This window comes from Brugia malayi (assembly GCF_000002995.4).
Source record: "Brugia malayi strain FR3 genome assembly, contig: Bm_v4_Chr2_contig_001, whole genome shotgun sequence".
Classification (NCBI taxonomy): Eukaryota; Metazoa; Nematoda; class Chromadorea; order Rhabditida; family Onchocercidae; genus Brugia; species Brugia malayi.
The window spans coordinates 5,071,511-5,094,187 of NW_025062476.1; the positions used below are offsets into that span (position 1 = coordinate 5,071,511).

The 22,677-nt window shown below is 22.1% G+C and overlaps 1 protein-coding gene across 2 annotated transcripts; it reads left to right on the top strand.

Moving 5' to 3' along the window:
• Positions 1 to 1,401: 1,401 nt before the first annotated feature.
• On the top strand, positions 1,402 to 21,380 carry Bm9744 (Uncharacterized protein; the record flags this gene model as incomplete). Of its 2 annotated transcripts, XM_043078474.1 has the most annotated exons (7): positions 1,402 to 1,568; positions 13,769 to 13,992; positions 18,578 to 18,704; positions 19,472 to 19,678; positions 19,936 to 20,123; positions 20,675 to 20,871; positions 21,153 to 21,380. In XM_043078474.1, the coding sequence occupies 7 exons, from the start codon at positions 1,402 to 1,404 to the stop codon at positions 21,378 to 21,380; spliced, it is 1,338 nt and encodes a 445-aa protein (XP_042934408.1). The 2 variants fall into 2 exon arrangements, with proteins under 2 accessions (XP_042934408.1, XP_042934409.1); XM_043078475.1 differs by lacking the exon at positions 1,402 to 1,568 and having other exon boundaries at positions 13,797 to 13,992.
• Positions 21,381 to 22,677: the final 1,297 nt, after the last annotated feature.

Below are 22,677 nucleotides of genomic sequence, written 5' to 3' on the forward strand. Positions count from 1 at the left end.
ATTTATCAATCATTATTGTTGATGAGTTATTTGTTGACAATATTTAGCACATTAAATAATTATCAGTTAACAGTTGCTAACTGATTACATCTGATATGCATACTGATATTTTTATATTTCACAAATAATTCATTCAATTTTGTCTATTTATTTAAAAATTTCTATTCGTTCATATATTTTCATTCTGGGCATAAGTATATTTTAGTTTAAAATTTACAATAAATGATTGAAAATGAATTATTACATTTTGCGCTACACTTTCATATTTATATTTGAAATTTAATCTAAAAACAAATATTAATTATTGTAATACAATATCTTATTGTGTTTGTATTAATGATCTTTTGAATTATGCATTACGATTTTTTTATTTATCAATAATTAATTACAAATATTCAAAAAAATTTCCTAGTGTAATTGCATCATTTTTTTCAATGCAAATATATTAAAGATAAGAAATCAAAAAGAAAAAAAAAACCTGTTTTTTATTTTTTGAAATGGAATTTTTTAGAATGTTGATTGAGGTGCTATTAGCTAAGGTAATGCTAATCGTTTGTCAAATATTGTCACCACTCTACTTCAATTTTTGTCACATTTTCATCAATTGTATTGCATTTCATCTATTTCAGTGGTACCGTATTTTCAGATACCATTTTCTCATTTTTCTTTTCCTACTTTTATTTTATTTCTTATTATTATTATTTTTATATGCAAAAATGGTATTTTAGGTAAAAAAATTAAATCATAAAACATAAAATTATGAGTTAGATAAGTTAAATTAAATTTTGAAAGTAAAACTCTAGAAGATAAAAAATGATTAATAAGTAATTATTTTTAAGTGAAAAAAAAAAAAAACAATTAATATATTTATTTTTGAATTTAAAAAAATTTCACTTAGTATTACAATAAAATAAAATTGTGATTAGGAGTAATAAATATTTGAATTATAGTATATTTGTATTTTATAACCATTAAATTATATTTCATTCTATTTTATTAATTCCTACTTACTTGTTTATTGATATTTCTTGCTTATTTCATCACTTTTTTTCATTTCTTTTAGATTTCAAGAATTCTCATCTGATTCGAACGATGAAATTTTGCTCAGATTTAGAGCAAAGAATTTATCAAACACTTGAAAATATTACCTAATTTGCATAGCAGTGAATGTGGTATGCATAGTAATTCATCAATTTAAATTACTTTTATTATGTCAATTTGCATCTTTTAGTTTTCTAACACAAAATTTTTTGACAAAATATATTTTTTTTTTCTTTCAAATAAATTTGCCATCATTTTATTTATTTATTTAATAATTTTCTACATATTTGTACAAAAAAAAATTTCAGCTTGGAAGTGAAATCTTAAATTTTTGTAAGAATTGAAGAAAGAAATTCAACAATGAATGGCAGTCGAAGTGTTGAAGATAATAGTAAAAATATTAGAGGCGGCTGGTATAACAAACGACGACAGTATCGATCGGTAGCATTTGGTACCTGGAAAGTTGGTGATGCTCGAGATTTATCTATTAAACGCGGTATTTCCGAAGGTGAAGGACAATTAATTCGGTTAGTTAAAATTTAATTTTGAATAAAATTTATTACTAAGTTCGTTTATTTGCTTTTCTTTCATTGATTACTAATTATTTTCTAATTAGCCTTTATTAAAATCTCAAATTGTAACATAGAATTGATCATTAATTAATGCAGCATCATTTTAAAACTATATTATCAATAATTTATTCTCATTTAACTTATTATCAGATCAAAGAAATAAGCAAAACTGAATCTTTGTCATTCTATGCAAACTTTATATATTTTAATCAGTGAATTAGAAAAAAAAAAAAGTTTTTTTCTTTTTTGATTAAATTTGCATAATTTTTTCGTATTTTATTTCTTTATTATTTAAAATTATAAAATACTTTTTAGTTTGTGTACTCCAGCGTATTTTAATTAAAATACACATTTTAAATATTTTAATTGAAAGGCATAAAATTCATCATAATTAATGTGAATTTTTAAATTTATTATTACCTCCAATGATAAATTTAATTGGAAATTATTGCAACAACAAATTATTCAACCAAATTTACCAATTTAGAAAAAAAAAAATTAATATACAATCAATTATTTGCACCATTAATCATACAAATGATTTGTTTGCATGTTCAAAGTATTTTAATTTAATTAAAAAAAAATTGACTATAATTTAAATTAATAAACAGAAAAACGATTTCTCTTATCTTATTTTTTTTGCAACAATGTAAAATTTATGGATAATTTTTTCTTGCATTAAAAATCAAATATTTTTTTTCTTATTTCACAAAAACCGGAATTGTTTATTCACTTCTCATAAATTAACATTATGATAAATATAACATCAGTCCATCATTCGTCATTCAAAATTTAAATTATAATCATTGAGAAACTTGAAAATATTATCTATAATTTATAAAAATTCATCTAAATTCGTGAAAAAGGAACCGGTAAAGTGCATATGAATGTTAATTAATCCAACATAACCATTAACTATTATTTACAAAATTACACAAGAATTTGTAACATTGATTTCATTTAAATGCCTTTCAAATTATCTAAAATTACTAAAACTTGATGTGATCACTCAATCAGTTACTATTTATAATATTGCTGTTACTGAAATGAAATCTGATCTGAAATTGATATGGCTTATGTCATATATTTGTTTTTCCTTTGTCATTTATACTTATCACTTCATTTTTTCGTATATCATTGATTTTTTCTTCTCCTTAGCTTAATTATGCTTTTGTCTGTGTTAATTGTAAACTACGACGTAATCACGTGTTGAATCTGATTACCAACTAGCGTATATTACGTGTTAAATATATAATTATTGGCGTAAATGCGTGTTGAATGTAATACATTGGTGACAAATGCTGAAGATTCTGACATTCATGTCAACTTGCTAATTGTTGTTATAAATTAGTTTCATTTAATACAATATTTCTGAATTTTGAGGCAAAATCTTTTAATTTACAGATAAGAAAAATTGAATCTAATTTGCACTTCTAAAAAGATTAATCGTTCGAATATTTTAGAAGCAATTTTTATTGCTTTTAGAGAAAACAACAGCAGTACAAATTCAAGTTATTAATTAATTTATTTTGTTTTTGATGTTTTTACGTCATCGAATTAATTTATTATGCAAATTTTAATAGCATATTAGAATTAGAAAAAATAGGATGTGCTAATGAGAAGAAAGTTGTGGCTTATTGATAATTGATGTCAGAATGTTTGTTGTAAAGTATTAACAATTTTAAAGTTATATTCATCACAAATTAGGCGCATCTTAAATTACATCTAAGCTTAACTTCCCTTTTATTAATTATTTATCCTTACTGTTATTAGTTCCTAACTATCAATGCAAAATAAAGTGTTTAAAATCATTTTTGAATTTTATACTTTATTTTTGTTAAAATGCTTGAAATTTTTTAGAAAATATGAAAAGACAAGAGAAAAATATTAAAAGAGCATTGTAGTAGACAATGAAAATTTTTTCGAAAAACGGAAAAAAGAAAAAATTAGATAAAGGCTGAAAAAGTTTAAATTAAATTTATCGTATCAAAAAGTATTACAATAAGTGTATAGTATAAAAGATTATCTGTGAATGAAATTCAAATTTAAATTTAATTTCCAAAACGATAACTAAAAAGTCAGCAATTAAGTGTAATAGTGAAATAATTCTTAGTATAATTAATTTTATCATCTTATAATGCTGACTTTTGTAACTTTTCAACTGTTGAGATAATAAAAATTAAATATAAATGGAAAAATAGAATGAAATAGGTCATTATTCCATCTATGTTATTCTCATTCATCTTATTATCTCTTCGATTCTTCGATCATTTATGAAAGAATGAAGGATGAAGTTTGTTAAAATTTGATAGATTTCCTAAATTTCAATCTCATTTCTAATTAATATATCTCATATCTAAATATTAATAGTAATAATCACTACTAGCATAATATATCAAAAATGTAGAATCTTCATTTTAAATGCCTCCTTTAAAAATAAAAAAAAAAAAAAAGATTTCGTCAATGACAATTTTTCTGGTTGATTAGGAAACTTTTTAAAAATTTTAATTATTACCAATCAAAAAAAAAAAAAGGAAAAAATTGCAACCTAAATTTGTTATAATTGCTCCATTTCAAATTTAAAATTTGAAATCATTTACAAATTAAATCATTTCATTGATTAAAATTTAAATTTATTGCAAGCAATTTCCATTCATTAATTGATCCATTATTTTTATTGATTTATTTAACATAATAAATTTTAAAAGTTCAAAAATAAATTTGCTATTATTCAAATAGAAGAATCAAACAAAAAAAATCGGTATATCAACCCAAATATTTCTAACCTATTCTTTCTTACCTTCTCCTCCTTTTCCCTACCTGTCGGGGTGTTATATTAAATATCAAACAAACAAAATGTTCATCTGAAAAAGGACAGGTGACAGGTAGATAAATGATGAAAGATAGAAAAAGGATAAAAAAAGAAAGGAAAAGAGGACGAAGGTGCTATTGCACTAGAAGGGAAAAAGGAAGCGATAAAATTTGTGTCACTTAAGGTGGTTGAATTATCAAAATTGTTTATTTAATATGAAAGGAAGAAGAAAACTTTTTTTATTCAATAAAATTTTATTTTATTGAATCTTTCCGTACTATCTTTTTAATGTTTCATATATTGAAGTAATTAACTAATTTTCTTTTATCAAAATATTTCACTGACATGGAATAATTTTTTTCTGGCTCTTTTTTTTTGAACGAAATTTTGATGTATTTTTACAGCAAATTTTTTTTTTAATTTCTAAAAATGGCAAATAAAATTAAATCATAAAAAATCTTATTCAAACAAAAATGAACAGAGATAGCTTAGTTAAAATTTGTTGAAAACAAGCTACAAGCTAATATCATATTAATCAATATAAATAAGCAGCAAAATTAATTACAACGAAAGAATGGGAAATATGAAAAAAACAATCATTTGATAATCAATTTTTTAAATTATCAACTTACCATTTTAAAAAAGTTATAAATTAATATCAACTTATCATTTAATGTTGGACTAATTTTGTGTTGTTTTTGAACTAATTTTAATTTTTTATGAAAACACAATTGGATTTAATATATTTATAGACATTTAAAATAAACATTTATGGACTAACATTTTGTTTTGTTTTTGTTTTTTTTTTTTTTTTTTTCAAAATCTGAAAATCAAAGATTCATTTGATTTACTTTCATTCTTTTTTTTTGAAATTTTCATTGCAAATTTTCAAAGAAAAAAAAAGAAAAATTGAACAACAATAATTGAGAAATAAAAAAAGAGAAAAAAAATTTGCTAAAGCCAAATTTTTCAGCGCTTTTTTTTTAATTTCAAACAATTTTTATTAAGCATTTTTCTCTTCTTTGCTTCATAAAAATTACAAAATTATTTAAACATTCAAATTAATCAATTCATTATTTTAATGCAAAATGGATGAAATAAAGAGAGAGAGAGAGAGAGAGAGAGATTGACTAGAAAAAGAAAAAGAGAGAGAGAGAAAGAGAATTGGAATAATCAGAAGATGATAGAAGAAAAGAAAAAGGAAAAAGTGGCATTATTGTTAAAATGTTCCGACTTTATTTTGTGTTTCATTTTCATCTTTTTTCATTTTGATGATAACTTTAATTAAAATAAATAAAGTAAAGAAAAAATCATTCTTTTTTTTTTTTTTTTTGTTTTCGAAATATTTAAATTTTTGGGAGAATATTAATATTGAAAATTTTTTTTCAATTTTTTTCTTTTCTTTTTTTACAATTTTAAAAACTTTAAAATTTTATTTATCATATTTTATATGAATGAAATTGATTTAATCATTGATATTTGTGAATAATTAGTATATTTTAGAGGATTTGTGTATCGCGGTGTTTTACCTTTGTTAATAGAGATAAACGCTACTGATTAAATAAATAATTTTTGATCCGATCATATGATTAAATTGATTATAACACTGTTAACAATTGTCATTATTGCAAGGCATAGATGATAAAAGTCATTCGTTATCACATTATCACTATATCATGAGAAACGAGAGAAGTTTCATTGATATTACGTATTTGTATTTGTACAAATTTCATATTTTTATTTTAATTTGAAATACTTTTAAAATTTAAATAATTTTACTAGTGAAAAATGCTTCCTGAATTCATTGATGACTATCGTATATGTTCAAATTTAATTTTTTTTGTTTTTTGTTAATGAAAAAAACATTTGTGTTATGTTTGTCATTGACGAACAATAATGATAAGATTTTCGATAAGTAAACTAGTTTTAAATTTCTAACTAATAAACTCTTTTTTAACTTATAAATTTTGTAATTTATGCGAAAAAAATTTGTTTCCTATTAAAATTTCTAAATCGAAAAAAAAAAAGGAAAAATCTGTTAATTCATAGTTTATTTTAACAAATAAAATTACCATATAGCGGTTAAAAGTTACTTCAAAATGAACGATGACTATCAAAAAAAAAATCGATTTATTTAATGTAAAGCTATTTAGTAAATGGATAAATTAAATTTATACATATCACTTAACGAGATTTCAAGAAGAAATCCTCAACTAAGAATTATTAACCTTTTTAAAATATTTTTTGTTTTATGAGGGCATCAAAGATTAAAAATTTTATAGATATTTCATTTCTTGTTTTTTTGTTCTTTGTTTTTTTTTCTTTTTTGATCTTCGCGTCCTAATTTTCAGTTGCTGTTATCAATTTTAGATCAAACTATTGATGATAAGTTGAATTTTTCACGAAAATTTCAACACTCATTGCAAACGATAAAATTTTAAATTTAATGAGATCAACTTTTTTCTTTGACAAAAATCTGTTATTTCGATGTTTTTTTTGGTTTGTTTTTTAAATTTTATTTTAAGTTTAAATTGATTGTTGTTTTTATATGTACAATAATGTCTCTTCTGTTCATTTTTTCCTTTCTTTCTAACATTACGAAAATATATGACCCTGAATTTGTCCTCAAAAATGAATGTGTATGACAGATTTGTATCGATTAATCAATATTGACAATTAATAATTTTCAAAAACAATCATTAATTTTCATATTTTTCAAGTATTTTCCCTTGTATTTGTCATATTAAAGTTATTTATTATATTTCATGATTTTACTTCAGCTACTATTATAATATAAATTATTGCTTATTTTGATAGTAAATGAATTATCGATTTGATAGTGTTATCATAAGGATGATAAATGTAATAATGTAACAATTTTATTAAATAATTATGATTCTTTATTATATTTCTTATTATATTTTATTATAAAGTTTTAATTAGAAATACTATGGTTAGTTGTTTATTTTAATTATCAAAATTATCACTTATCTAGTGATAATTTTAACAAAGTTAAAAACTTTCTCCATCTTTTAGGATAATAGCAAACATATTTGATGTCAAGTAGACCAGAATAACAACTTACTACTTTAAGATCTTTGTTATTATTTCAAATCTTTTGTTAGAATAGAATTTTCTAAAATTTCAATCATTAATTCTTTCCATGTCAATAATTTGCATCAATTGACAATTCAATATTTCAAATGTGTTTCGAATTTATTAAATTTTTAAATTTAAAAATATCTCGAATCATTACAAAATATATTAAAGTTAAGAATTGTTATTTAAATTCAATCCATGTAGGATTGAACAACAACGTAACCACATATTATTGACGTCCGTTTGTTTAGTTTAACAAATAAGCGTAACCTCACGTTACTCATGTTCGTTTTTAATTTCTTATCAAACATTTTTCTTGTCAGTCTAGTTTAAAGCTTTTGTCAATTACCTTAAATTGGTTAGCAGTACATGCCTTCAGCCTATTTAACTTTTTTAAATATTTTAATGATATTTCATATGTGAGAAATTTCTGGTGAATTTTTTTTCTACAAGAGTTAACTTTTCACTTAATTGGATAATTTTTTCTTTTGAAAGTAATTTTGATCTAAGAGATAATATGTTTATTCGAGGCATTTTCATAATATCATTTATCACAATGAATCACAGAAAGATGAAAAAATGGACGAAGAAATGAGACGAATAAATGTAAAAGATACGACAGTAAAAGAAAAAGTTTTGCGTTTAAATTTTAATTAATTAAACAATTAATTGAAATCATACACAAAAATCTCATTCATATATTCTTTTTCACTATGAAAATAGAATTTGTAACTAATTAAAAAAAATTATAAAACCTTAAAAAAATTTTGAGCTTCTTATTTTATTCGAAAGTATATATATCAATTTCAGACCAAATATTTAAATTTAATTTTTCAAATCCTTTTTTTGTTTTAAAATATGCTATTGTTAAATTCTTTAAATTTATCATAATTAAATGATATATTTCATCAAATGGGTCACTTTTTAACAATTTCAATCTTCTAATTGATTTATCCCATATAAATCAAATTTAATAAATTGGTCGTTAATTGATTAATTATTACTATTTATTTTTTGGTTGAATATAAAATTATTATTTACCCATACAATTTTATCATTCCATTGGCAAATTACATATTAACAAAAGTTCATTATCATATATAAATGGATATATATGAACTTCCGTTCCATTAATAATTTGATGACCTTCAATGATAGCAAAATGATCCTCAAGAAATTATTTTTTCTTCATTAAAAGCATTGACCTTTAATATATATTTCTTCGATTTTCTCAAAATTACTTTCACTATGTGTTTATTTTATTTGAGTATTATTATTCTATAATTAATCATTTATGCAATTCTGATATTAATTACATAAGCAAAAAGCTAAAGTACACTCAATTTTATTATACACTTAACACAATTTTTCTTTTTTTTTTTCACCAATTGTAGTAAAACATTTATTTTATTTAGAGAAAAAGAAAAAAGATTTTAAAAACTATAATTTTGTTCTTTTCTTTTATAATATTTGCTAAGAAATCTTTTTAATAAGCTCAAAACTATTGTTTTATTTCAAAAAGCATAAAAACATTTACAATTTTCTATATGTATTTTTCTTTTTTCAACAATAAAATAATTTGAAACAAACAAAATAGTTTTTTTTTTTTTTTGTTTTTGTTTTTATTCTATAAATTCAAAGATTGCTATGAAAAAAGAGAAAAGCTTTTTTTTTCCTTTCATTTTAATAAAAAATTTCAATTTTTTATTTGTTCATTTGTAAATTTGATTTCATCGTCAAAAATTACTCGAAATATAATGGTAGGAAATAAAAATTAAAGAATAAAAATGGAAAAGAAAAAAAAAATTCCACAATTCATCGCTTTTTTTTTTATTATCTTTAAATTTATAATCTAAAAGAAAAAAGCGAGAAAAGAAAATTATTATTATTTTGAGAATTACCGCTAATTTTTTGAAGTATCTTTTTTAAAATAAAAAAATTTTTTTAAAAAAAAAAGAAATAATTACGCAGTTAAAATTGCATTTCATATGCTATTTGAATTTTTCAACTAGTTTTTAGCAATAATAATTATAGCATTCATTTTCTTGTGGTATTCTTCTTTTTTCTTTTCTTTTTGAAAATCAATTATCAAAAATCCAGAATTTGAAAAAATGAAATTTATTAGGATAAAATGTAAAAAGTTTTATACTTTCCAAATTGTTAATTTTTTTACTGAAAATTCTCTATTAGTTAGCAATTATTTTATCAAAAATCCATTCATACAATTAGCTAAAAAATTTTCAAATACTTTTTATTAGCTATTCTTAATATAATCCATTAGATATTTATTTCTAAAATTTTCATATCATTTTTAAGTATGAAATGATTTTAATGCAAAGGTCAAGCTATTTCTATTAAAGGGTCAAATTGTCGGCACATAAATTGAAGTACTAAAGGAACTCATTGTTAAACTTTCAGAAATTTTTAGTAATATTCAAATTTCTAAATCTGTTTGACGGAATTTTTTAAAACTTAATGTCAACAAGCAGAATGTTTAAATTACATTTTCATTCAATTTCACGCGAACTTATCTAAGTGAATAAATTTCCATACTTGAAAATAATTGCATGATTTTCATATTTCAAATTTTAGGAACATTTTATTTTTAAAAATCTTAAAATTTTATGGAACCTTTTTTCTTGTTGTAAAAAACTTTTTAGACGTAAAAGTTTAAGATTTTTCTGACAACAAGAAATACACTAAATAATTTATATATAAGACATTTAGCATTTTAATTTCCTTTTATTCTCGTTTAATTTCCACTTAAATTTTTTCAAAATTTTTAGCAGCACCTCAATTTTTATCGAAATTTGTTTCATATCAAAAATTTTTAAAAATTGAAAGTATTCTTGTTTTTCTCTTTCCTCTTTTTTCATCTTGCTAATATCATTTAATTTCTTTTCAAAAGTATATGCCATTATCGATTTCAGCTCTGAAATGTTTCATCAATTTTAATTCAAAAATTAATGCGACATTTTCACTTTTTTCACTTTTCTTTTTATCGGCGTATTAAATTAAAATAACATAAAATTAATTTTATTTTAATCCTAATCCTAATGATATATGTATAAATATGCATATCTGATATCTAATAGAACTTGTCTTTGTTTTTTATCACTGGCTATCATCTTAACATTTCTTGAAGGTCACTTACGAAGAGGTCAGGGTTTTTTCGGGATGAAATGAACATCCGATAGAAATGCATCATCCATCATAGCATTTGTCAAGTTTTAAACAAAAATATGAATTTGTTGCTAATTTATCATTTGTTATATTTCACTTTTAAACTATTTGACATCTTTTAATAATCAAATAACTCTACAAGAATCATTCCAAATACCATTTCAGTTCAATTCATTCAAGGTCAAATTAATTGGCATAGTTGGCATTTTTCAATACGACTTATCATTTTGTTGTTATTCACAGAAAAATGCCTCATTGTTACATATGCATTGTACAAAATTTATATTTTCATTCAAAATTATTTTTCATTTCAATGAATCATTTTGCAAGTATTATTTATCTAAAAAATGATATATTGTCATTCAGCAATATAATTGGTAAAATGGATGTATGTCACTTAATTTTTAAATGAATTTGAAAAGAAATTCGAAGTGATTTATTTATTCGTTTTTGATTTACAAGTTATAATCTTATTTTATTCAAAATATAAGCAAATAGAGATAAATGCACTGAGAAATGATAATAAACAAATAAAAAAAAAACAGGGAGAGAGAAAGGAAAAGAAAGAGGAGAGATGAAATTGACAAATATTAATGTCAACTTTTAAAGTAAATTTGTATTAGATATGAAATGTAAATTCAAATATTTCTTACAATAGTCATATCTAGTTATAATTTTATTTTTGATAATTTTGATAAGACTTATCCAGCAAATCTTTTTTTACACATTTTACCTTAATTTAAAATTTCATTTAAAATTTTTCACACTATGAAAGGGTTAACTATCAATGACACCTCATCAATTATTTCAAATTAACCGGAATCCTAAAAATGGAAGAAAATAAAAAATTGTTTGTATGGATGAAAGATAGCGTTTTCGGTGTTTTTCTTTTCTTTTTTGTGAAGTTGCCAGATTTATTACAAATTTGAAAAATTTCTTTGTATTAAGAAATTTTTAAAGAAAAAAATTCTTTTGTTATATTCATTACAAATTAATCAAATTTACAAATAATGTATAATGATTTAAGATATATTTGTGCCAATGACCTTCTAACCTTTTGTCAACTATTTGTCGTTTTGGCAAAGAAAAAAAAAATGAGAGTGACAATCACAATTTTATCAAACGAATAATTTTGCTTCATTAAATTTTATTAATTAAATTTTTTTTTTCATTCAGTTACAATTACTGCGCTAATTAATTTAATTTTCTTTTAACATATGCTAAAAAAATTTGATATTTCTAGTAAGTTACAATATATTTATAAATTATAATATGACAAAAAAAAGGAAAGAAATTGAAAAAATAGTTTTGAAAAAATTTTTGTGTGGTTTTTTTTAATTTTTATAACAACTATTTTATTGATATAAAAGCAAGAGGAAAAAAAAAAACGATAATTTAAAAAAAAAAAAAAGTAACTGATATTATCAAGCGAAGCTTAAATTCTTCCCCATTTATCACCATCATTTTTTTGTCTTTTTTTTTTTCAAAAATTTTTTCTTTTTTGAAATTTTTATTTTCAATGTGCACTTTCATATAACTTTCAATATGTAAAAACGTTTCTCTTTTGTGATAAATGCAATAAATGATTTAAAATTAAAATGTATCTCAAAAATAGTTATACTTTTTTCTTTTTTAATTAACGAACGAAAAAAAATGAATTCATTTCAAACAATTATTGTATTTCATTTCTGTAATTCCCCTTCATGTCAAAAATTCTTTTAATAAATTTTATTCTTTTAAAAAATTCTTTTAAAATCATTTTTTTATAATAAATAACATCTCTGTTTGTAGCTAAATGAAATAAAATTAAACTGAATCGAATAGAATTTAATAAAACTAATCGAAATAGAAGAAAAATGCGACACGATACATATAAAAAATGGAATCTAATAAGATTTTTCTGAGGAAAAAAAGGAAAAAAGAAGAAAATTGATAGAAATTATTTACTCAAAATTAAAAAATGTATAACAAAATATTGAGATGAATGGCAATATTATTTATAATTAGCATTATTATTTCCCTACTTCTCATTAATATAATTATTATCACAGTAATTATGATATCATTATCATTGCTATTGCGATTTTCTATTATAATATTTAATTGGAATTTATTCCATTCACTTTTTTTTCTTTTTGATAAAAAATTGACGAACAAACATTTTTCAAGAAAAAAAGAAAAAAAAATGCATTTCAGACAGTAAAATTATTTGAAAGTAATGAAATATAGGAAAGATTGTTGGTTTTCTATTACCTTTAAAAAATTTCTTATCTCACAAAAGTTAAAAAAAAAATGCAAATTAGACATTTTTAACAAAATTTTTTTAAAAAAATTAGATCAATAAATTGAGAACATTGCCTAATTTTTAAATATGAATAAGTTTCTTCCCTTCAAAATAATAAAATTTAATTCATTTATTTTTTCAATTAATGTAACCTTTAGAATTTATTCTAGCTTTGATTTTTTTCTAACTTTGATAGCTTTGATTTTTTTTTTTTTTGCGATGATTAGATAATTTCTGATAAGATATGTTTACATGAAATATCGAAAATCACTAAAATTGAATGTTTTAAACATTTTCAATTTGCTCATTTTAAGTTGCTAATTTGTTCGTTCAAATTTTTGCTTATTTTTGATAAAAAATGCTTTTATAATTTTTAATTAATTACACTTTTGTGAAATAACTTTTGTTTCTTTGACTTTTCTTAATTCAACAAATAAGCAAATCTTTTCGCAAATATTTCTGAATGTATTTGATTTATTCATTTACAAAACAATGTTTCATTCTTTTTTTTAAAAAAAAAAATTGAGATTTACTTATTTTACATTCTAAAATTTCATTTGATTAATTTTACCATTTTTTCTTGAAAAGTAAATTCGATGAATTTATTATTTTGAAACAAAATTAAAAAAAAAAAACGCTTTTTTTACACAATGAACTTTGAACTTAGTAATGAATCTATTTCAATAATTACAAATTTATATCTTAACTGTAACTTTTTTTTTTTCAATTGGAAATAATCAATAAATTAAAATAAAAAAAGAAATTTTTTTCTTTCAGATCATTGAAAACAAATCAAAATTATTCGATGACAACTGCAACCAATCAATTTTGTACATTAAATGCAAGAAAATTTGGATTTCCAATTAATTATAATTGTAATAATTGTTTGGATGATACAATAACATCGATAAAACATGAAAGTATTATGCGACGACGAATGACTAAAGAAGGGCGAAGAGGAGGAATACCTGAATTCAAATGTGTTAATATATCAGATCATGGTACTTTTCTTTCTTGTAAAAACTTTTTTGTTGAAGGAGACTTGGTCATTTAATAGTAAAATTTATTTAATTAAAAAAAGAATGAAAGGAAAAAAAGTTGTTTAGTTGAGTAAGTATTTATTTATGCAAATATTAGCAATAAATTAAGCATTTAGTTTAATAATTGAATAAAAATAATTTTTAAAGCTATTTTTCAATATTAAATTTTGTAGGTAGTTTTTGAAGAAAATGCTATTTTTTTGAATTTACGAAATTTTTGGAAGTATTTTAAAGATATTTTTATTATTTTAAGACAAAACTTTTCGCTGGAATTTTGATGATATGACAAATATATGCAAACAATTGACATCATCGGTCATTGATAATGATTGATAAGTAAAGATGCAAGTAAGTAAGTAAAGATGTAGCAATAATCAATAGCATGCGTGCAGATGGGTACGAAGTTAAAGCATGCGACATGCAAAAAGTGCATGCATAAAGACTTATGCTTACTTTTGCAACTTTACTGCAAGTGTTTTTCTTTTTTTGAAAGTTAAGCGTTTTTGCTAGCAATTTTATGTAATTTAACGTATTTCACGTTTGTAACCAAAAATTTTCAATCTTATCATTTTCTCATTACTTTATAATTAGATTTATGTGATTTGAAAATTTTTTATGCATATATTACGCTATTTAACCAAATAGAAATGTTTACTTTATTTTTACTTTTATTCATTTTCTCTTTCAAAAATCATTTAATAAATTAAAAATGAAATTGTCTTATAGCTATAAAAGATTGGAAAAGAGATATGAAAATATATTTTTTAAATCCAAATAGCAAAAAAAAAATCGATAAAATTCAAATTAAATTTTAAAATTTTGCATTTGAAAAAGTGCATAGGAATGCTTATAATTTGAAACAATTTGTCATTGATGAAAATTATCCATTCGTTCGTTCGTTCATTTTTTTTTTCGTTTTTTCATTTTTTTTTTTTGTCCTTTTCATTCTTTTTTTTTTTTTTTTTTTGTTTGAAAAGCATTTGTTCATTTTCCATCTTTTCAAATTCTTTTTTCATTTGAGAAAGATTTCACAAAAATTAGAGTCAATATTTAAAAATTTTCACTACATTTTTAAAATAATTTTATTTTGCTCATTGACATCAATTTTATGCTTTATTGTTTTTGCTAATATGACAGATTTCTTGCTGACAAACTGGCTTAAAATACTTTTAATCTTTTTGATTTAGAAAAAAAAGCAATAATTTTTAAAATTAGGATGGTAAAATAAGAATTGAATTTTCACTTTCTATCAGATTTGATTGATGAATTATCATTATTGTTTGCTTTCATTTACTATTCTATTACTTTGCATAATATTGCTATCAAAATTGGTGGTTTTCCGCTTAAAATTTTGAGTATTACTTAAAACAATGGCTAATTAATTTTGTTTAGCAAATTTATTTCAATTTAAAATTTCTTCTCTTTTCTTAAAGATATTTTGATTTTAGTTATTTATTACTTATTTTTTTTATTTCGAAATTTATTTTTTCTATCTTTTGTAGAAAATCAAAGGATGAAGCGATCTAGAAAATGAACTTTTTTCTAACCACTAAAAATGATCATTTTAATTTCATTCTTTTTCATAAAATCTACTGCAAAATTTTTTCTTTTACAAATACATTAATCAATTAGCAACTCTTTCATATGCTTAAAAATTTTTTAGTAAATTTTTTGAAATTAATTTAATTAAAAAAATTTTTGCAATTTCAAATTATTTTCTTTTTCGTGGAATTACATTTGCTGTAGAAAAAAAACAATAAAATTTTTCTCGAAAAATCTTGCATATTTTTTTTCTTTTTGCAATGAGTTAAATCGATTAATTATTATTTACTTAAAAAATGCTCACAACTTCAGGCTGCTACTTTTTTTATTCAATTTCAAAAACTTGAACTAATTTAAAATTTCTTTAAAATTCGTGATAAATTGTCAAAATTATTACAATTTTGTTTTTTGTTTGAAATGTTCTAAGAAAGAAAATTTCTATTTTTATTTTTCATCATAAAATGCATTGTTTGGAGGAAAGAGAAAGATAAAGATTATACATCGTTTGAAATGTGAATTGAATTTGAAGTTCTGCTCATTTACTTAGGAATGAAATGGACGGAAAAAAAGATTAATGACCCACAGCCATTGGTCAGTATTGTGTAATACATCCAAATAGTATTTCTTTTATTCAATTTATTTGTGAGAGAAAAAAAAAAGGAAAACAAAACAAAACAAAACAAAACAAAATAAAATAAAACAAAACTCAAACGTCGTTTTTATTTTATTTTTGCAATAATTTTGCATTCAAAAAAAATAAATAAATAAACTTTTATAATAACTCATTTTTTATATTCTTATAGATATTAAAAACTTTAATTCATATAAATAATTTTTGTCTTTCATTTTATTTAATATTTTATTTCTTGAAATAGAAAAACAAATTTTTGCTGCTTATTCTAGCAAAATTCATCTCTGAAATTGAACTTAATTTAAATTCTACATTTTTAAATAATTCTGAAAATGATATAACATCATTTTGCAAGAAATAATCTAGGTAAATTTCATCTGTTTAATATTTAAAAATTAAGAAATTAGAAAAAAAAAAAAGAAAAAGAAGAAATGGACTCACATTTGTGAAAAGTTAAACTTAATTCATTTTTAATACAATCTTTCAAAATTCATCGATTAAATGTTAGAAATCGTGGATAGATTATAATTAACCAGTTTAAATTTTGCAAAGTCCGGAAAAGGATAAAACCTTGATTACATTTGCTATAATTATAAATCCCTTCTAACGTGAATTCACGTACGTTTTATATTCAATTTATTCATGCATAAAACGATTAAAATTCTTTGCCTTTTTTCTTTTTTCTCCTAATTTCAATTTTATAATTTCTTTTAACATTTATGTCATAAAATTGTTGTTGCAAAGTAAATATTTTAAGAAAAAGAAAAAGGAAAACTATTTTCATGATAAGTCATTCATTTTCATTTATTATAATTTGTCCATTTCTAAAATAACATTATTTCTTTATTTTAATTTATTATTTTCAATTCAATTTGGTTAATGAATTATTCCATCGATAAAAATAATACTTTTGGCTTCGAAGAAAAAAAGGCAAATTATATTGAAATTGTTGTTAACATTGTTATGGGTATAATTACCCATTTAAGCAGAACAGTTAAGGGCAAAAGCACATTATTCAGAATAGTGTTTCAGAAATTGTGTCGCCTTATTTGACATAATAAATATCAATCATTTCTCTTTTTCTCATTGAATTTTTTCTTTTCTTCTAAAATAGTTCTTTCATAATAAAACTTTAAATTTTTATAATATTTAAATTTTTCAAGTTTTAGGAAAATTCTATTGGAATTATTGAATTATTAAACAGTATTAATTTATTTTAAATTATTAAAATATTTAAATGGAACAAAATTTTTGAGCAGTTTAAAAATTATTACCTTATCATCAATTAATTACTCAGTATTTATATAAGTTATTTTATATATGTAAGTTATTTATATAAGTTTTTTTTAATTTTAAGTGAGTGGTTAAGAAACAATTAAAGAATAAAACAATCAAAAATTAAAATCAATTAAAAAAATTGTGAACAATTAAAAAAACATAATTATGAGACAACACATTATCTAATTTTAATTGCCATTATATACTTGTGTAGTTATACAAATTTAATTCATTAATACACTTAAATTTTAATTTCAAAAACTATTTGGATTGATCATTTTCTTTTTAACCTTGACACGCAGTTATTTGCAAATTTTTGTAGCATTTATAATTAATTTTTTATTATCACAAACATTAATTTCCTCATTGGATGAAAAGAATATTCAAAGTTGAACTTTTAAAATGATTAATTTTTTCAAGAAAGAGAAGATTAAAAGTTCTTCGGCTCTGAAATTCAATTTTTTCCTTTTTTGACTAACAAAAATAATGAGCTAGTATTAATTAGATTCAAGTTTCATTTTCCTCTTTTTAAAGATTGATTTAAAACTTTTAGTTCTAGAATTTCCTCCCAGATTTTGCCAAGTTTTATGAAATAAACGTTTCAATTATTAATTTTGTAGTGGGAGCATGTGCTATATTAAATGATTTAATTAATTTTTCTCCTTACTCATTGATTTCTTTTCCATTTCTAATAACTTCCTTTATCTTGGAAATAACTATTTTATTGGAAGCTATCATTTTGCAGGAAATTCTAAAAAAAAAAAAAAAGAATTAGGTTATTAGGTCATCGATGAAGTTAACCATTTTCAGCTGTTACTATCCCAAAAAATTTTTTCTCTTTTTGCATTGATCTATTTCATTCTTTTATTTCATTTATTTCATTATTTAATTACTTAATAAAAAGAAATAATTATTGGAATGACTGCAGCAAATAGGATGAGATTCATGCAAAGGTTAGCTAATAAATTATTTTTCTAAGATTTGAAAAAGGTTACGATGCACAAAAATGATTAAAATAAATTATTAAAAATGAAAGAGAAAAAAGAAAGGAAGAAAAAATTATTTTAGAGTGGATAAAATTTAATGTAATTTTAGAAATAATTAATCAAAAAGGGAAAAAATTGACCGAATGCGATGATCAAGGCTTGAACCGATCATATGGCTCTTTAAGTCAACGAAAAAAAGATAAAATTATAACAAGTATACAAAGGGTACATCAAAGGTATGACTAAAATTTAAGAATGATATATTTTATTTTATTCTATTTCATTATTATTTTTTTTCTTTTTTCAAATTTACTAATTTCAAAATATTTTTACTTTTTAGTGTGAACTCAAATTTAATTTATCACATAAATTCGATTGTATCTAGATATTTTACACTTAAAACATCCATACATATGTGTAGTGCATAGATAAGTAATAATAATATCACAACTTATCATTAGCCTAAAAATGAACTTATTGCAATTATTATAATTAATAAAAGATACAGAGAGCTGTAGATCGTATTAGAAGATATCAAGAATAGTTCATAATTGGATTTTTATTCTAAGTTTAAAGATCAACAGCAGCAAAGCTTCCCAGAAATGGTGACATTCATAAAAATTATTCCTCCTTTTTTGGCTCATTTTTATTTCTCTTGTTTCTATTTTTAAGCCAAATCCATTAAAACACTCATTTTTACAATTTTAACTTACATTTAAATAAAGTTAAATTAAAAGTGTTAAAGTTGAAGTTTAACTATTAACAATGAGTGCAATACACTAATAAAATATGTCACATACTTATCACATACATATATACTTTACTTTCTTTCTCTCTCTCTCCCTCTTCCTCCTGTCTTCTTTTTTTCTCTTTTCATCAATCTGTTGATTTATTTCATCAATACTTTTTCATTATATTTCTGATTTGAAGGAAGAACACAATCAAATTGTTTATCACAATAATCATATCAGTGTTGTTTGTATTTCAAAATACTTCTTTGCAGATCTCGTAGTGTTGGCAACGACAATCATTTCTCACTTTGCTTATCACCGTCTAAGCAAAGTCTCGGCAATATGTCGTCAACTCGATGCAGTAATCACTCAGGTGGCAATATCGGTAGCAGTAACGGCACTCATCGTGGTTATGGTACCAATGGTAGCAGTGGTGGATTGTTAAATCCATTTAAAGCAACGAAAAAATTTTTCAGAAAGTTAGTTGAAACGTAATTTAAAAATTTTAAAGTGTTAATATTTTCTTTATTATTGTTTTATATTAAAAAACAGAAAACAAAAAAGAAAAACAAAAAAACGTCAAATTATTTGAAATAGCAAAAAGAAGAATAATTGAATAATCGATAAGTAATAATGGAAAATTTTGAATTTTTCATTTATTTAAAATTTTGATTAGCTGTGTACTGAAATTACAATCGATATCAAAGATTTGATTAATGACTGATAATATTTTTAGGATATATGATACGGCAACGTTGCCCAGCCGATTACATTCAAAAATATTAGCTTCAAGTGTAATAGAGAAAAATGAAATTCCAACAACATCAGTATCATCACAATATTCATTTCTTGACGCTAGTTATTCATTAGAAATACCAGATGATGAGCCATCTTATCAGTATGATAATGATATTACTAATCAAGGTAAGGTCTTTTATTTGCCCCGCTTTAAATTAAAAGAAATTAATGGAAAAAATGAAAGAGAGAAATAAGCAAAGAAAGATAATATATATATGAAAAAAAATATATGAAAAAAAAATTTTTTTTCATAAACAATTGAAAAATATTAAAATTCAAGTCAAATTTTAAATTGAAAATGAAATACAAAATGTTTATTAATAACAGAAGCACGAAATATCATTGTATTTGTAAATGTTATTATTCTAAAAAAAAAAAAAAAGAAATGGAGGAAAGAAAGGACTCACATTTATATTTTGTTATTTATTTTTACAGTTTTGACAATTATTGAATTATAAATGAAGAAAAGAAATTGTTTCATTTTCAGGAACATAAAGTAATCTTTGATCTTACAAATTTTTCTTTCATTTTCAATCTTTTTAAGCTTTCTGCTTTTTTTGCACTTTTCTTTTCTTCTTTTTCTTTGTAATGCATTCATTGAGAAATTACGAGAGTCAAGGTAATAAAATTAAAATTATAAAGAAATGATAATTTATGATAAATTAAATGTATTTTAGATGCGACAAATTGTTCCACTACTGTCAATCATGATTCTGATTTAGCGCCATCGGCTCTGAAACCATTTATCATAACTGATGATACAATGAATGATTCGGGTTTGTCACGCTCAATAAGTTCCAATGACTCACAAAAGACTTCTTTTGGTGATTTTCGGTCTTGGAATGAAGTGTTTAATCATCTCAAACGTGAAATGGTAATTGTCTTTTTATAATAATTAAACTATTTAAGCTAATATTTCAGTTATTTCAATTAAAAATTATTGGAATCATTGTTAATTAATTTCTCAACAGTAATAATTATTTCTTTAAAAAAAAGATAAAATTAAAGAACTGTTTTGGAAAAGAATTCAATATTCTATGCAATTTAATTATTCAAATATTTTAGTATATTTGTTTTTTTATTTCACATCTCTTGTATTTCTTTATTTCATTCTTTTCTTTCCCTCTGTGTCAAAGTATTATTCATTCATTTTAGGCTTATATGCGACAACGTGATGCGCAAATTTTTGCCGACTTACAATTTGTGGAACATCAATTACGAAATGTGAAAAATCAAGCTATGGCAAAATCCGATTATATTATGAGCAACAATAATAATAATAATAGTTATAGCATAAATATTAATAATGGTAATAATGATGGTTATATTTTAAATAAACGACAAATTAAATTAGGCGATTTAGTTGAAAGTATGCCGTTATGATAGAATAAAATTTCATATTTGTTTTTTTAAAAAAACAAAAAACAAAATAATAATATCAAAGTTTTCTTAACTGTTCCATTTTCTAATTCTATTTCATATCATTCTAGTCCCAATTTTTATTTCATAGGGAAATTTCTCATTTGTTTTTGCTCAATTTTGTTTAAAATTTAAACTTTCGTCGAAGAAAAAAAAAACTGGAAAGAATGAAAGAAGAATTACTAATAGCTAAAATTACAGCAGATGAAATTTAACACTACTCTAAACGTCAGTTTTATTTGCTTTTGGTCATTTTCAAAAATTTTCCCTTTATCTTTACTAAAAAAAAAAAAAAAAAACTATTACAATTATAATTTTTTCATCGATAAAATTGATATGAAAATGTTAGGAAAAGAAGTTTAAGTTTATTGTGATAAATGATATGAAATTAACGAAGGAATATAGTATAAGTGATAAAATCCTTACAAATTTTCCAAAGGGATGAAAAAAAGAACTTAGATTTTTTTTTTCTTTTTCTTTCTATCAATTTGCTTCAGCATTAGCATTTTCATTTTCATTTTCAAAACTTGACACTTTATTAGTTAATATCTAATTAATTGCAAAAATATTTGTCATGATAAACAAAATTATTGTTTACTTTATTATATCAAGATAACTATGAAATGATTATTAGTTGAAACGTTGTTTTTTTATTTAATTGTCATCGATGTAAATATCAATGACATGCATCTATCTATCTATCTATCTATCATCTCTTGTATTATTGAGATTCATATCAATGAAATATCTTCGCTTAAATTACTCAAATCGCGATGTAAATCAAGCAATTTAAAACGCTTTTTTTGCAAAATAGTTAAATGAATTTATTATCAATTCTTAAAAACAATAATAAATAATTTTCATTCTTAGCATTTTTCTTCTCCTTTTCAGAACTTGAAACTTTATTGTTTGATAACTAATTGCAAGGATATTTGCAATCAATTAATTAAAGATAAACAAAAATATTGTCAAAAAAAATTTTCAACTAAAAATTTAAAGTTAAGAAGTGAGAGAATATTATCTTGTCAATCTACTCTGAAAATGATCCACTTAACATTGTCATCTGCTTCTCTTGCTACAAATGTGTAGGACGACTAGCAGCGCGTCTTGCTGATAAACAGCTGATGATGCTGCATCATTGCAACGCTAGATAGTATCTGCAATGTGAACATTGACGAAAGTGTTTGAGTTATAATCTGAAGCGTATAATGCCAATTATGGGTAAGGTACCAGCCAGGTTTTGGTTTAAATATGAAATGGT